An 18,400-nucleotide genomic window follows, 5' to 3' on the forward strand; every position below is an offset into this window, starting at 1 on the left:
CACAGCTATGCTGATGACACACAGCTGTACTTATCTATAGCACCTGATGACTCCACTCTTTCGATACACTAACACAATGTCTTACTGGTATTTCTGAATGGATGAATAGTAATTTTCTCAAACTAAATAAAGAAAACTGAAATTTTAGTAATTGGCAATAATGGATTCAGCGAGGTTATCAGAAATAAACTTGATGCACTAGGATTAAAAGTTAAGACGGAAGTAAAAAATTTAGGGGTAACCGTTGACTGTAATCTGAATTTTAAATCGCATATTCATCAGACCACTAGGACAGCATTTTTCACTTAAGAAACATAGCTAAAGTTAGACCTCTTATATCATTGAAAGATGCTGAGAAATTAATTCACGCTTTTGTTTTCAGTAGACTAGATTACTGTAACGCACTCCTCTCAGGACTACCCAAAAAAGACATAAATCATTTGCAACGAGTGCAGAATGCAGCTGCTAGAATCCTAACTGGGAAAAGAAAATCCGAACACATTTCTCCAGTTTTGATGTCACTACACTGGTTGCCTGTGTCATTCAGGATTGACTTTAAAATACTGCTTATGGTTTATAAAGCCTTAAATAATCTCGCTCCATCTTATATATCGGAATGCCTGACGCGTTATATTCCAAATCGTAACCTTAGATCTTCAAATGAGTGTCTCCTTATAATTCCAAAAGCTAAACTTAAAAGAAGTGGTGAGGCGGCCTTCTGCTGTTATGCACCTAAAATCTGGAATAGCCTGCCAATAGGAATTCGCCAGGCAAATACAGTAGAGCACTTTAAAACACTGCTGAAAACACATTACTTTAACATGGCCTTTTTATAACTTCACTTTAACTTAATACTGATACTCTGTATGTTCAATTCTTCATAATAACTATTCACAGTGGCTCCAAAATCCATACTGACCCCTACTCTCTCTTCTGTTTCTTTTTCCGGTTTCTTTGTGGTGGCGGCCTGTGCCACCACCACCTACTCAAAGCATCATGATGCACCAACATTGATGGACTGAAAGCCAGAAGTCTACGTGACCATCATCATCAGGTCCTTCCATGAAAACCCTAAATACAAAGAGGACTGTTTGACTTATGTCCCCAGGGGGACTGGGCGGTCTCTTGGTCTGGAACCCCTACAGATTTTATTTTTTTCTCCAGCCTTTGGAGTTTTTTGTTTTTCTGTCCACCCTGGCCATCGGACCTTACTCTTATTCTATGTTAATTAATGTTGACTTATGTTTATCTTTTATTGTGTCTTCTATTTCTCTATTCATTTTGTAAAGCACTTTGAGCTACATTTTTTTGTATGAATATGTGCTATATATATAAATGTTGATTGATTGATTGACTGATACTGTTTAATACTATAATAAAAAGGTATTTATAAGATATGCATGCTCTAAAAAGCAAGCATCTTTACTTCTCTCTTCCCACATCCCAACATATTATGTTTAGCGATAAGAGGATGGTGTTAAGAAGTGCTTTAAGAAGACAAATGCATTATTTTCCATCTGCAAGTAAAATTTTATGTGAGCAGAAACTAAAACCTAACACATTCTGGAATAACCAGTTTAACACAGTATAACAGTGGTAGGTACGCTGTGCTGTGTGAACACTATAATCCCTTTGGAGTTTAAAGGTCAAAATTTTAGAGGAATGAATAAAATAATGGTCACTGAATGCACAGGCAGACAGTTTCTACTGAATGAAAGATTTACATAGTACTTGTGATTAGAAAATTAAAGCATTGGGAAACATTTGCAGCACATGTTACTATAATGCAAGGATTTACTTATTTTTAAATACCTTTGTTAAAGAAAGCTGCTCTACTAAGCAACAAGTATAAGCTGATTTACAACATGGACAGGGTTTGCAAGGAGCAAACAATCCCATTGTGACCCAACTGTACAACACCGTTGAAACTAATAAAAAATATGTTATCACTATTTTAGCAGTGGCTATTGATAAAGCATGTAGTCCTGATGGTGCCTTTTGGAAACCTCATAATACACAACACATTTGTACAATTTAAAAATTACTGCATACATACAAAACATAAACTGTGAAAAACATGGAAGCCACAGACTACCAAAAGAAAAGCCAAAGATCATAGCCAATTGTCATAAAACAACCAGTCCAAAAATGCTTTCTTCTGATGAGGGTCATGGTAGCTTGATTAAATCAAGACAAACAAAGAATAAAAAAAAATAAGATACTTTCCTGCTGTGGCCGCCAAACAATCAAGCTTGTCAATGCCCAGGTCAGCATACCGACGATACTCTTACTACAGAATGGCAAATTTGAACAAAGCTGCCAAGTGCCAAGACAGACAGAAAACTGTTACCTCCCACCATTCATTCAGTTAAACACTGGTACCAACCACAAATCCAGTATAAACAGTCAAGTTGTGAAAACCGTATCTAAACATTGGTCAAAGATCTTAAACCAATGAAGTTCCTGGGCTGGACAGCTTGTCTGAATTTATTATGGGACAGCAAGGAATGCAGTCAGCCCACATTTTAAGAATGACACAAGACATGATGTAAATACAACAGATATACTTCTTTTCTACTGTTATACTAAAATGCTAATATTGCTTATGAAAGTGACCAAATTTCACTGCTTCTTAAGTACAAAAGCGTGTTCAAAAAGTTAAGAGAACTTAAAACTTAAGAGAAACAATTTTTTTACCTTTCAGCATAATCCCTATAAATACTGTGTTTTATAATGTTTCAAATGTTTCCTGATTATCCTAAATAGAAGTTTTGTCTTCATCATTCATAAAATCTGAAGGAGATAGTCCTTCAGATTAGGAAAGGGTGATAATCACAAGGAGAAAGGTCTGGAAATAGAGTGGGTGTGGCACCACTTGAAATTCAGTTTTCCAAAACAGCCTTTAATGTCCATGCAAGGACAAGAAAAAACACTTACTTGCTGCTCTCCAAGAACAGCAGCACAAACAAAAAAACAAATTAGTGTAATATTAACTGGCTTTGTGTCAGTGTAATCAATACAATCAATATGTACTACAATCTTAGCTTCATAAAAAGTTTTTACATGACTGGATTCTGAATTTTTTTTGGTGTTGGTGAATCAGTATGTTTTTGCTGCTTCATCTCTTACTTGGACTCTGGGTCACAGTGATGTATCAAATTTCATCCCCAGATATGAAACGTGGCTTACACGTCTGTGCCCAGACTTTACTTATGTTTAACTGCTCAGAGTGAATAAATACAGCTAACTTATAACTAATCTCTTTACTGCCTTAATTGTTCATGAAGAATTAATTTTGTGGATCCACAACTAATTCATATACTGTCTGCTATCTCATTTCCCATCACTCTTCAATAATGCAATGACTGGATGCATGGTGGAAAGAGTTTTGTCTGTTATGTCAAAGCTGGGCTAGACCTAGATCTTCAAAAGATGTTCCACCAAGATGTGGGACTTCACTGTGGCATGTGAAAAGGACAGATACTGATACATGCTGACTAGATGAGAATAAACCCCCAAAGGCACATTTGCATTTAGTGTTAAGAGGTTCAATGACAGCATAATAGTTGACTTTGCAGTTTTCCCAACCAATATCGATATGTGTGTGTATACATTATATTATACAGTGGTGTGAAAAACTATTTGCCCTCTTCCTGATTTCTTATTTTTTTGCATGTTTGTCACACAAAATGTTTCTGATCATCAAACACATTTAACCATTAGTCAAATATAACACAAGTAAACACAAAATGCAGTTTTTAAATGATGGTTTTTATTATTTAGGGAGAAAAAAAAATCCAAACCTACATGGCTCTGTGTAAAAAAGTAATTGCCCCCTTGTTAAAAAATAACCTAACTGTGGTGTATCACACCTGAGTTCAATTTCCATAGCCACCCCAGGCCTGATTACTGCCACACCTGTTTCAATCAAGAAATCACTTAAATAGGAGCTGCCTGACACAGGGAAGTAGACCAAAAGCACCTCAAAAGCTAGGCATCATGCCAAGATCCAAAGAAATTCAGGAACAAATGAGAACAGAAGTAATTGAGATCTATCAGTCTGGTAAAGGTTATAAAGCCATTTCTAAAGCTTTGGGACTCCAGCGAACCACAGTGAGAGCCATTATCCACAAATGGCAAAAACATGGAACAGTGATGAACCTTGCCAGGAGTGGCCGGCCGACCAAAATTACCCCAAGGCGCAGAGCGACTTATCCGAGAGGTCACAAAGACCCCAGGACAACGTCTAAAGAACTGCAGGCCTCACTTGCCTCAATTAAGGTCAGTGTTCACGACTCCACCATAAGAAAGAGACTGGGCAAAAACGGCCTGTATGGCAGATTTCCAAGACGCAAACCACTGTTAAGCAAAAAGAACATTAGGGCTCGTCTCAATTTTGCTAAGACACATCTCAATGATTGCCAAGACTTTTGGGAAAATACCTTGTGGACTGATGAGACAAAAGTTGAACTTTTTGGAAGGCAAATGTCTCGTTACATCTGGCGTAAAAGGAACACAGCATTTCAGAAAAAGATCATCATACCAACAGTAAAATATGGTGGTGGTAGTGTGATGGTCTGGGGTTGTTTTGCTGCTTCAGGACCTGGAAGGCTTGCTGTGATAGATGGAACCAGGAATTCTACTGTCTACCAAAAAATCCTAAAGGAGAATGTCTAGCCATCTGTTCGTCAACTCAAGCTGAAGCGATCTTGGGTGCTGCAACAGGACAATGACCCAAAACACACCAGCAAATCCACCTCTGAATGGCTGAAGAAAAACAAAAAGACGACTTTGGAGTGGCCTAGTCAAAGTCCTGACCTGAATCCAATTGAGATGCTATGGCATGACCTTAAAAAGGCGGTTCATGCTAGAAAACCCTCAAATAAAGCTGAATTACAACAATTCTGCAAAGATGAGTGGGCCAAAATTCCTCCAGAGCGCTGTAAAAGACTCATTGCAAGTTATTGCAAACGCATGATTGCAGTTATTGCTGCTAAGGGTGGCCCAACCAGTTATTAGGTTCAGGGGGCAATTACTTTTTCACACAGGGCCATGTAGGTTTGGATTTTTTCTCCCTAAATAATAAAAACCATCATTTAAAAACTGATTTTGTGTTTACTTGTGTTATATTTGACTAATGGTTAAATGTGTTTGATATTCAGAAACATTTTGTGTGACAAACATGCAAAAGAATAAGAAATCAGGAAGGGGGCAAATAGTTTTTCACACCTCTCTCTCTCTCTCTCTCTCTCTCTCTCTCTCTCTCTCTCTCTCTCTCTCTCTCTCTCTATATATCTATCTATCTATCTATCTATATGCACACGCACACACACACACAATCAATAAACCACAAATGCTACAAAACTGTGATTCACATAAATACATATGAATTTAATCTTTACCCATTTAAATATCAGCACTTCTTTCAGATTCAGGCTCATAACATTTTGATTACCACTCTTATACATTGCATCAGTTATAAAAATATAATATTTGTTCAGTTATTTGATTATTGTAAGGTTAGGTTTAATTCATAATAATGGGATACTGTGAACAACCTGCAAAAACAAAAACTTTGAAAGAAAAAAAAATGCAGATTAGTGAAATGAATATGGTATACCTCCATTCAGCATCAAAATCTTCACTCATACTAGAATCATCTTCAAAATTGTTGTTTCCATCTAACATAAACAGTCCTGGGTGAACAAACTGGCTCATTCCTCCTACGTCTTCATCACTGCTGCTATCAGTTTCCTCACGATAAGTCAGCCATGGGATTTCTCCTTCTTCTAGCAATGCTGGCTCTCTGACAAATAAATACATTAGAAAATGTACATGATATTTACCTACTCAATAAAGTCTCCAATTTAAATAGGCTTAAACTATCTATAAAATTCTACTCTTAGTGTCATTTTTATATGCCTAAATGTACATTAATAAATAAGGTATTCATTAATGTGCATTATAAAATATCCAAATAAAATTCACAATGGAATAAAGTATTTTAAAAATGATTACAAACCAAATAGCATATAAAGCTAGATGTTTGCTTTACCTATTACAGGTCTTGCTATACATTGGTACTAGTACAATGCTCTGATCAACATATGAGTACCCAAACTTAGGCAAACACTATAAGGCTTAACATATTTTTGTCTGAGAACCTTTCACATTTTGGGGTACAGAAAATGTGGAAAAATCTCAAATTGCTGAACGAGGGCTAAAATTTTATTTGATAATAACAATCTACGACCGGACAAGTGACCTAATAAAGCTGAATAAGCCAAACAAATAACCATTTTGTCCCAATTATACAAGCAAAGGTTCATAAAAATATTTATGCATTTTTAATTTATACCCAGAGAGGCAAAAACTTTAATTTAAACTTAAATAATCCTCAGTCATTAAAGTTAATTACTTACAACTTTTTACTAATAACAATCACTAATATACTACTATATTTTTCATTTCAAAGGCAAAGAAACACAATTTGCATATCTAATGCATGACACCATAGAATACTGGCATTTACTTAAAAGTAACATTTCCTTTATTTACATAAAAAAAAAATCCAACTAAGTATATAGTTTATTAGCTAAAAGCAAAACTGTTAAAATTACACTTTTAATGAAACTAAGTAATTGATGTTTTTTTCTTTTTCTTTCAAATTATGTTAAAGAAAAGAGCTAAAGAGTACCAGACGAACAAAGAAGTAAGTAATGATTAAATGCCACTATAGAGACTAAATGAGAAAATGCTGCATGAAGTGCACTTATTCAAGACTTTCACACACTGACTGCAGTGCTGATTCATTCTGACATCTGTGAAGTTTTGCTGAATGTTTCTTTCTGTCATTAAGTAAAAAAAACAACGTTGGTAAACAAGGAGTATTTAACATAGGCATTCATTAGGAAAAGAAAATCTATACAACTACTAGTAAATATTGTTTAATATAATAAATATTACAACAAAACAATAATTCCAAACAAAATTCAGCTTTCAGTTTACAATAACATTCTAGAACTTCAGCATCAAAGTACAAAAAAATGATTCAGATTCATTAAATCCCTATTCCCTGTAAATGAGAAACTTCTGTTCCTTCACTATGTGTTGTCTATTTCACTTATTCTGCCATGTAATTAAGTGTATTTATTTTTAACTCTTTTCCACAATGATGCCTAATTTTCTAATCTGTGTACTAGCTCCAATATGTGTGGTCCCCTACCATGTTTTCAGGGGCTCAGGACTGTAACCCTGCAAGGAATAATGCTAAACATTGTCCCTTGAGGAGGCTGAAAGGCTCCTTCAGGATACACATCTAGTAAGCATAGAGTTAGAGCAAAGGCTCAGCTGGTACATAATAGAAAGGCAAGGCTAGTGTGAAGAAGGAATAAGATGTGAGAAAAGCAAAGCTTATAATTGTACAGTGTATCAGGGTTTATCGTTTTCCTTTTGACTTTCTTTGTTTTGTACTTTGAGTCAGTGCTGCTGATAATTTACTTTCAGCTAAAAAAAAAAAAATGTTTTGACTTTGGTCTCCTGTGCTTTTTGTGAGTTTTATTAAAAAAATCCAAAACATATAGGAACCTTTCTGTTATTCATACTGTTAATATGCCACTTGTTAACTGGAAATCTGTAATGTATTTACTGTAATGGAGTTATTGAACCGTTTCCTATTAACAGGACATGCTGTGCTGCAGTGTGTTACAATGGACATTTCCTGTATCAAGCTGCATTGAAAATGTTATGCTTTGAAATGCTTCACCCGCAAAGTGCACAATTATTTAAATTACCTGATTAATAATGTATATGTAAAAATGGTCAAATAGTTATCTACTGTATATCTATAATGATGTACATGGCCTTGATATTGAATAAAACCTTAAAAGTACCCCAGCACACCCAAATCAGGTCAAACTACGCAAAAGGCTCAACAACCACAGTCGGTTATATCCAAAAACCAAAAACTGAGAACTCACTTCTGTTATATGATGTGGCAGTTAAAATGCTTATTCTCTAAACTTTATCTTTTGGTTCTGTGGTGGTCATCACTCTCATATGGTTTACTATAAGGCTGGAGTTAAAATAATGGCCATATAATGCTCTAATAAAGGAGAGAAAGAGCCGTGAAGTTTGAGAGGAAGAGAGGCTTTCCAAATATTATTGTTTTTAGTTAAGATCCAAGAGTAGTCTGACAGGCAAAGTCAGACTTACAGAGACTGCATTAACAAAACCCATAGCCAAGAAAAGAGTTGACAGCTGAAAAAGAAAAACCTAACAGCACTATTAACATTAACTTTGACAAAGTAATGAAGATACTAAATAGATGCAAAACATTACTGGATAATATGGTTATTGTTATGTCACGTGTATCAAACTATTCAAGTGAGCCACAAGATGACAGTCACCATATCAGAGTAAAATGAGTTTTAAAAATGATCAGATACATCACCTTGTTATATATGTACTTAAATATTTACAGGATTCAAAGAGTTAAACTGCACTACATTTGGACGATGTAGCAAGCGTTTTGTTATTAACCTTATTTTCTGTTTTAATATTAACATATTTGAAATCAATTTTCATAGTAACTTTATAATAAAAAAAATATTAAATGGGATGAACTGAGTCATGGGCCTTTCTTATTAGGTGTCACAAATTTTGTGTTTTCACCTGTAGTTATACATTTCAACTTTTAGTTTGGTCAAATAAGAAGAGGGTAATAATCTGCAATACATTAAAAATATATAATTAAATAAATAATACATCTCAGCATAATTAGGGTTGCTGGTAATTTACCTTCCATTGGACATGCTTAAATTGTAATATGTACTTACTCAGAATGAGAGTTAATGTCTGGTACATCATCCAAGCTGATGTTATCACTCTGCACGTTGTGTTCTGGCTCATCTAAACCTGGAAGAGTCTCCCAGCTTTCATCAATAGATGAATGTTCTTTGTCAGCTGCAGAATCTGATGACCATGAGGCAGACCATTCTCCTTCACTTATTTCTGAACTAATTCATAGGGAAAAAAATGTAAATTGTAATTCTTAAATATAAATTCAATTACATCATCAATAACTCCACACAGAACCAGTGGCCAATTAAAAAAAAACTGACTGAGAGATTGATCTGACAATGTATGCAAATAATTAGGTTTTTAGGTTTATTATGTTCATCAGCTGCACTAGAGAAATGTACATTGAGGATACCATAAAAGGGTGATGACTGGGCAAGCCCAAATCATGGTAACCTCAGTAAGCCTGAAAGGTGTGTACTACAGCAGACCAAGAATAACATATGTAAATGCCAATTATATGAAAAGAATGATAAAAGGACAAATAAATTGACAAAGCACAGAGTTGGGCCTCCATCAATAACTCTCAATAAGGATATGGACTGCTGTCCGGTCATCTTAAGCAAAAAAATATTAATTGGACTTTAGAAATGATTACCACCTAATTTGCAGACAGATGACAAAGACAACACTGAAAACTAGACATTATTATCAAATGGTAGGTGACATGATTTATATATCTGCATATAACATGACCAGGACCTATCAATCAGCTTGTTAATTTTATATTTTACAGGAAAATGCCTGACCAATTCGCGAGAGTCATATTCTTAATTTAAAAAAAAAAAGCTTTATGCCAATTTCTGACACCCTTTACCAACCTAATGTGCATTTTGCCATATACTATACCTGGTAGTTTTTTTTTTTTTTAGATATAATACATTTTTGTGAGCTATTGTTGAGTTGGAACAAAGGAACTCACAAGTGAGGCAACAATACCAAACTAAACCATTATTGATTATGCGATTATTTACTTAAGAAATACCATCAGGTGTTGTAAAATAACTGCTAAATGAATGTAACACATCTTTGAGATACGAAAAATCACAAGCAATGAAAACAGTGCTCCTGAATAAAAAAGGAAACAACATGGCTATTGAAAGAATAGCTGAATTTTAATTTTGTAATAACACTGAAATAAAAAAGCCCACAAACACCCTTGAGATTTGAACATAAAAATAACCAGCGGCATAAAACAGGTTTTTCTACCTAAAAATCCAAATGTGCAGGACAGTGCAGCATTAACCGACTGAAATGAAAGCCATGACCCTGGCTACAAACAATTAGCACTGCTCCGATAATTTAGTAGTATAATTTTAGCGTGATTTTATTCAAAACTTAAAACTAACACAGTACTTAAAACAGAACTACCTGCTGACCTAAAAATGAAATTGCACAAGGCTCACAGCATGATGTCCTCTCTGTCCACAGTTTTCACTTGGTTATAATGGAGTAGATCAACTGAAGAAAAATCCGAGAAATACGAGGCAAATGCAAATATTAAAGCATAAAGCAAAGACTAAATTCTAACTGAAAGACACACTATGAATGGAATATATTAGAATTTACTCTTGCTCACCACTCGATTTTCTATCAATAAAAGAGAGTATCATTCTTTCTTTTAAAATTTCCATGAGAGATTATAGGGGACTCTGAAATTCTAGGAATGGATCGTGGTCCAAGTAAATTTGTACATAAAGGCCAATGTTGCTGGGTAACTTGATCTGGGAGTTTCATGAACAATCTCTCCTTTAGAATCAGATTTTCAAGAAGGAATTGAAGAATACAGTATAGTACTATTGTGTAATAAAACTTCATTCCAAGGAAGACAGATATTCAACATTAGCAAATCCAAATAAGCTTTAATTTTTTGTATAATGTCTGAGCAAAATTTTACATGAACTAATAAAATTAAAAAATTTTAAATAAAATTAAAAATTTTAAAAAAATTTTGACTTTCTTGTGCAACTATTCTCCCACAGATGTCTTGATGTCTCTATCATTAGCACAGCAAGTCCCACTGAAGCATCCCTTCAGATTGGGGAACAAAAGCTGGAATCATACAAGTCAGGTCTGAAAAAAGGAGAGGAAAGCACCTGTTGAAATTCCCACTTTCAGCTATATGGGCCTTTTGGAGGCATGCAACCAAATAAATTGTGTATATCATCTTTCTGGCACTCTGTTCGACAAATAAGTTCTTTGCTGTGCTACAGTAATCATGCTTCCTTCCATTTGTTTAAATATTGTAAGTACCATGAGTCATAGTGATGTATCAGAGTTTTATCACTAACTATAAAACACCTTTTGAAAGTCTTCCAGTTGCATTCATCAGCTTAAATTTCTGCTTGGAACATTGGGAATGGTGATACATCATTTCATGAGCTGACAATAGTGTCTGCTATCTTATGCCCCATTATTTGATTATCCATTCAACAAAAATTACAATGTTCTGCAAAATAGCAAGATCTTCTATCATTGATGCCAAAGGCCACTCAGACTTTGGGTTATCTTCGAAGGATGTCATGCCACAATGGAATTTTTCAGCCCATTTCTTAACTGTAGGGTATGAAGGAGTCTGGCCCATGTACATGCAGACTACAAGTGAGTGAATCAACAAAAGGTGAGTTTTTTACAATATAAGAATCATATACAGTATTAGAAATTCAATATTAGAATCATATATTAGAAATGTAATGATTGCATGGTACTTGATTTCTGTGCTTTTCTGTACCCTTGTTGAAACAAAAAGTATAAACAAGTAATTGTCAAAACCTGTAATTGATATATTTTAGCATACAGGAGCTAAAAATTTACTCACATACAGAATATCAGAACAACAGCATAGCCCCTTTATATTGAGGCTTGATCATTTCAATCTTAAACAGCATGAAACAAAAAAATAAGAGCAATACAACATGACTAACTGAACATTAAATACAATATTTGAAGCCACTGACATTTAGTCAACTCATAATTCATTTTTGGGAACACAGAATTAGTACTATATAAGGGGTAATAAGAGAGTTAGGAGTTGGGAGAGTCACCATAATATAGTAGAAGTTGGAACGGACATCTTGTCTTTTAGGCTGCATTAAAAAATAGTTAAGGAAAAGATAAAGGGGGCAAAGTTCTCGAAAAGTGTACAAGCCAAAAAACGACCATTAAATGTTTTACTTAGTATATGCATAAAACAATGTTGGCTTCTGCAAGACCTGAAAACTAAAAGCAGCATTAAAATGCTATGGATGGGAGAATCCAAAGTTTAATTTAATTTATAAACCTATTGTGCCATAGACCTTGCATCTAAAGAGCGTTTGTCAATATTGGTCCAAGATGCATGCTACAAAATTGCACGCAAGGGCAAGACATTGGTACTGGGGAACAATGATGTAAAGAATAAAATCAGGATTGAAGAAGCAGTAAAATAAATGTTAAAGGTAATAAGAAAAAAAATCTCCAACAGAAAAAAAAAATCTGCCAACAGAAGTAAGGAGGATTCGATGTGCCCATTTGCAGCCAAATGCCAAGCATACAGTGTGTATTATATATATATAAATATATATATATATATATATATATATATATATATATATATATATATATATATATATATATATATATATATATATATATATATATATATATATATATATATATATAATTTACACACAGATAAAATAGTTTTTAAAAAATGGTGACAGATCTATACTCTATGGACTCATCCATACAGAAGTTATACTTCAGCCTAACAAAACATAGAAACTCCATTTGGCAAAGGCATACCTGATCATATACCTCACTTTCGTTAGAAATGAACTTCAATTTTTCTTTTTTGACAAAACATTTGCAAGAGGTTTTTCAACCAAACCATGGGGAGGGGGTTGGAGGATTTTTGAACTCTGCAGTATGCAGAATAAACTGCACAAGATGAAGAATATCCACCAACATCAACAATGCTCAAGTTAGATGGTTGGGAAACGAAGTCAGAGAGGCGAGATTGCATTGGTTTGGACATGTGCAGAGGAGAGATGTTGGGTATATTGGGAAAAGGATGCCAAGGATAGAGCTGCCAGGGAAGAGGAAAAGAGGAAGGCCTAATAGAAGGTTTCTGGATATGGTGAGAAAGCACATGCAGGTGATGGGTGTGACAGAAAAAGATGCAGAGGACAGAAAGATATGGAAGAAGATGATCCGCTGTGGCAACCCCTAACGGGAGCAGCCGAAAGAAGAAGAAAGAAAGATCAACAATGCATCCTATGAAAGGGGGGAAATTAATCTGGCAAGTGCAGGGACTAACAGAACAGGTTATTCACCTGAAGTTAAGCAAGTTTGGGCGTGGCCAGTACTTGGATGGGAGATTGTCTAGGAAAAACGTGGGTTTCAGTTGGAAGAGGTGTTGGTAAGGCCAGCAGGATGCACTGAGCATGTAGTCTGAATGGAGATCCCAATGCCTCAATGCAGTGATAGGGACACTAGGCTGTAAAAATGGAGCTATCCTTTGGATGAGATATAAAACTGAGGTCACAAAAGATCCATGGGCATCCCTCATAAATAGTACAGTGTATCCTGATGTCCAGGCTAAATTGCCCACCGAAGCCTTAATCATCCCCCGGCTCTAATTGGCTTCCTCTCACACCACTTTACCACCTAACAGCTAATGTGTGGTGAACGTACTGGCACAAAAAATGGCTGCTGTTGCATTATCCTGTCGGAAGCTACATATTAGTGAAGGGTGAAATGTCTCCCCCCAAGAAAAGCGCTTGATAAATATAAAGAATAATTATTTTTAATTCTGACCTTTTTACAAGCACAAGGAAAGATGACAGGTGATTAGACTTAGGACATGCTTTCTTGCTACATTTTATAGTAAAGTCTACCCTTGCAATTGAATCTACACATGTGAAACACATGGCTCCACTCTGATGGAATAGACCAATTTTAAAGTCTGCTTTTCATGAGTAATCTGTTTCAAAACTGAGAAATCCAAACTGTTGGACTGCAAAGCATAAAAATGTGTTTTCTGAAAATAAGCAAAGTACGTGTAAAAATCCTCAATCCAAAAGAACCTTTGAGCATGGCAGAATGATCATCAGCAGCAATTACCACTAATGGTAAACAAGACCGTTTGCACAACAAAACTGCTATTATCGTGAAAGACTGTGATATGGTCATATTTGCTTCACCACATAAAAGTACTATAGTCTGATTTTTTTTTTTTTGAGATGTTATTTCTACTAATTCTCATAAAGGCAATGGCTTCCCCATTACATTTACTGGGTTAACAAGGCTAAATTAAGATCAATAAACTAAGTTCACGTTAGTAACTATGTAAAAGTATGAGAGCATCCTATTTTGGTCTCAGCTATAATGGTGCAGGATTATTAAACCTTATGAAAACAAAAAGACAATTGCTAGTCATGATTTATGTGTGTCATAAGCAGAGTTAGGGAACTTCTAAAATTAACTTAGTTACATTACCACACTCTATAATAAACAAAAGAGCTTTTTTGATAAAAGCAAATAAATGACAATATGATGCCACTACCAGTGAACTCATTATTCAGGATTTTGTACATAAAATTAAGTAATTTATATTTTGCACTATAAAAGCAAATGCAAAAACTATCCACTTTCAAAATATTCTTACCAAATAACTATTATTAAATATGTTATTTACATTTGAACAATTAAGAAATGACAATTTTAATGTATTCATTCAAATTGGTACATGTTTTGATCTACATTTGCTCTATACACTATTTGAGTTGTAGAATCTTAATTCTTTTTCACAATTCTAATAATATTGGTAGGTTACAGTATTTCAACAATTTTAAAGGTTCTAACAACTATTTTTCCTATAATTTAGTTGGACAGTTATTATCTTTATTAATCAATGTTTTAATAATGCAATATTTATGCAAAAGCATTTTCTAAATAAATGGAGTTTCCATGCACAATGCTCTCTCCCTTACAATAACAACACAAATATAACCTAAAATCACATTTGACCAAAGAGTGGATATCTGCAAGTCTTTTATCTAGTGTTAAGGTATAGCTTAACACTTTCAAGAATGCTGTTGATATCAAGGGGTAGAAAGATAAAATCATTTAAATGTATGTAGGGATGTGAAAAGAACTAATACATTAGGCACCAGTTAATAATGTGCAAAAACAAAATGGGTCTCTCTTTTTTTTCTTCCAGTATCGGTAGTATCGAACAACAGTTGGCAGCAGACTCTTCAATGATGACTGCAAGTAGACAAATTGGTCCAGAAGACAAAGTGATAATGTTGAAAAATGTGAAAAAGAACTACATATAAAATAGCTCACGGTGATAATACATGTCAAAAAGAAAAAAAGTCACGTCTAGAGACGGGAGAATTTCAGTGTGTGACTTAATTGTGCTTATTATTTTTAACAAGCCAGAACACAGGCTTTCATTATTACCCCTTTAATCTGATTATGGGTTAGTGCTTTGTGAGACCAATGATGTGACTGACCTGATGGGAGGTTTAATCGATGATGTAAGAGGAGACAAAATGATAGTGTCAAGAATTTTAAAAATGTATTCTACACAGGCCCTACAAAAGATACAGAGGCTTTGCATTCATTCTCCGATTACACTAAACCCATCCATGGATTTGCTTTTAAGCATACATTCATTTTCTAAACAGTTTTGTACAGTTTGGGGTCGTGAGGCAAAAGTTGCAAGCACCATTCACTGTCTTGCTTATGGAACTATGGGCGCTGGAAATGTGAACAGCTGTAGAAGGTAAAAAAGAAAGTTTCAGGACAAGTGGCTCTTTGGCCCGTCCAAACTGGCAATGAAATGAGCTGCTCCAATTGTTCACACCAAAATAAAATTTACTTAGCACTTCGTAGCATTAAGCACTGTGATTATGCCAGCTAGCAGGATGGGCAAAATAACATACTTCATTGTTAAATACAGATATGCAAATGTTAAATTTGTACCATTCATTTAAGTTTTTGAAGTCAAACTAATGTCTTTTAATAAAATTCCCAAAATGTGGAAAACGTACTGAAAGCACTCACGTCAAATATTTTAAAGGTACTGTACACTGAATATTGTGTTGCAGTCTACCAGTTAAATTGCAGGTGCAGTTAATATTCACTTCTGGACTAGTACACAGGTTAAGCACTAACAAAGTCTGATCAGTCATACAAGATACTTTGAAAACAGCACAGCCAAGAGTGTTTTATGAAACCTTAGCACCAATGGATTTTAATAATAAAAGAAGGGTCAAATTTGAAAAACAAAAGCTGCAGGATTTTGCAACCTTTGAAAATGTAATAAATTTGACCCATTCGTTATTCTTTAGTTTGGTTTTAATCAGCTAATTATATAAATATAAATTTTACAACAGCAAATGTTACAAACCTAACAGAGGGATTCTCTGGTAAACCACATATTAAAAGCATGCCGTTATTTAAAGAGTTTAATTCACAATATTTTAATTTAAATATCCTGAATTATCTTGGAATTCAATAATTCAACAGTACAGATTACAATGTTGGAATTTTTTCGTTTAGTAAGCAGTATTCTTCAGTTACAGGAAAGAAAATGACGGAGGGTAAATTTGTAATGTGCACATGGAAATAAGGTAGTCCACGTTGTTCTCATTCTTTCAAAAACTATGCCGAAATTCCCTCAAGATTATAAAATTTCACCCATTTGTTATTACAATAGGGGGATATCCCCATGTCCATCAATCATTAAAATTCAAGTCCTGCATTATAATTGGATATTTATGAATACCAATACTAGGATACTTAAATGATAGTGGGGTAACATCTTGATAGGTATACCAGTATTTTAAAGCTGCTGTTATTACTATGGCAGTGTGATGATGTGTAGTTTTTGACAAATAGTGTGGTGTAGTGGTTAAAGCTTTGAACATCAATTCTGGAGGTTCTTCGTTTAAATCCTGCTACGGAAACTGTGACCACAAGGAGGTCTTGGAAAAACAAAATTAATGGAACTGGTTGCATCTCAAATGTTTTAAGCCACCTTGGATAAAGGCATCAGCTAAATAAGTAAATGCATTAGTATTTATATATCTGATATTCTTTTACAGAAAAAGGAACAATGTTAACTTTGATAATGGAGGTACTTTTAATAAAAAAGCGGTTGAATAGCACTCGTTTTTGCCATAGTATCGAAAAATATTAACTACTGTAAAATTTCATGTACTGGTATTAAATACTAAAATTCTGGTGCAGTGACATCCCTAGTTGTATGTGCTTTCACTAAGTTAGTTGCATTTTAGCTGATACAGTAATAAAAATTATTCTGGCCTAAAAAACGCAATGAACGCTAAAAATTTTGTATTGTAATGGATGGTTTAGCATTACAGCCAAGACAGACTCCCTTCTCTTACCTAGCCAGGAGGCCAACTGAATGAATGGCGCAGAAGGAAAGTGCAACAGGAGCCATGGCTGGGAATCACATACCCTGCTGGGATGCCACTCTGCAAGACGGACAAAATAGATGGAGTATCTCGACCAGGATAAGTAATGGACTTGTTCCCTGTTGGGAGACCACATGTATGAGACAATGGGAAACTGTGTTGCATATGCTGGTCATTCCCCCATACACTGTATGGTAGCATCCCTTATGGCTAACCTCGGTATGGATACCTGCAGGGTTAGGGTTGTGGTCCCATAAAACTGACCTGCTGGGTTCCATGTGGGCCACCAGGATGAGAAGTCAGTAACTGAAAGCTTGGGTTCCACCTGACCTGAAAGTGCTCTCTGGAGACAAGCATTTGGCACCGAAAGTACTTTTGGGGTGGAGTTTAAAATGAAGCTCTCCACTTCACACAGAAAGTCAAAGTCAGGAGAGGAGATGCAAAACACTTGCCTGGGAGGAGTGGAGGAGGGAAAGAGCAAGAGAAAAAAATAAGTATTGTGCTCTGTAAAAAGAAGCTTGTTAAAAGGAACACTGTTCAATAAAAAAAATACTTGTTTTGAACCCATGTACTATCTGTGGAGATGTGTCTAGGGCTTGGTGGCACCACTTAATGGTCAAAATATTTACAGATTTTTTCAGCAAATATGTATGCTGCTCAGTAGCACTTCATTGTGATTTTGTGCTGCTGTTAACATATTGTAATTCTCATCATTGTTGAGATTTTCCTCAAGCTTTAATGCATGTCTAGTCAGTGTGGAAACTTGTAAACACTAATTAAAGTTTATTTTGGAATTAATATTTGCCAACAGCTCATTTTTACATTAATGTAGATGGATGTAGGGATGTCTGCAGAGGCAGTGAAGTGTCCAAAGATAGGTCCTGTCCTGTGTTCAGTGCTGCTGGGATAGTCATTACATTTACATTTTTTTATGTATACAGCGCCTTTCCTATGCTCACAGAGTTTAAGAAAGAACGGCAGGGTATACAGTATATAGCATTGTACTAAAACCAGATAAATAAAGAAGAGTAAGATAGTAAATTCAGAGAAAAAAGTCTAACAGACAACATAATTCATGGTCTAGCACACACACACAGGTTGCATGAGCATCT

At 34.9% G+C, this 18,400-nt stretch overlaps 1 protein-coding gene across 3 annotated transcripts in view; it reads right to left on the reverse strand.

The window, feature by feature from the left end:
- The window catches only part of pja2 (praja ring finger ubiquitin ligase 2), a 109,638-nt gene that overhangs the window by 14,051 nt on the left and 77,187 nt on the right, over positions 1–18,400 (reverse strand). For all 3 annotated transcript variants that reach the window (XM_039759414.1, XM_039759415.1, XM_039759413.1), the window contains 2 exons: positions 8,838–9,017; positions 5,621–5,806 (listed from right to left, as the gene is read on the reverse strand). In XM_039759414.1, coding sequence (XP_039615348.1) covers positions 5,621–5,806; positions 8,838–9,017 — 366 coding nt within the window. The remainder of the gene's footprint in view (positions 1–5,620; positions 5,807–8,837; positions 9,018–18,400) is intronic.

Source organism: Polypterus senegalus, chromosome 7 (assembly GCF_016835505.1).
Source record: "Polypterus senegalus isolate Bchr_013 chromosome 7, ASM1683550v1, whole genome shotgun sequence".
Classification (NCBI taxonomy): domain Eukaryota; kingdom Metazoa; phylum Chordata; class Cladistia; order Polypteriformes; family Polypteridae; genus Polypterus; species Polypterus senegalus.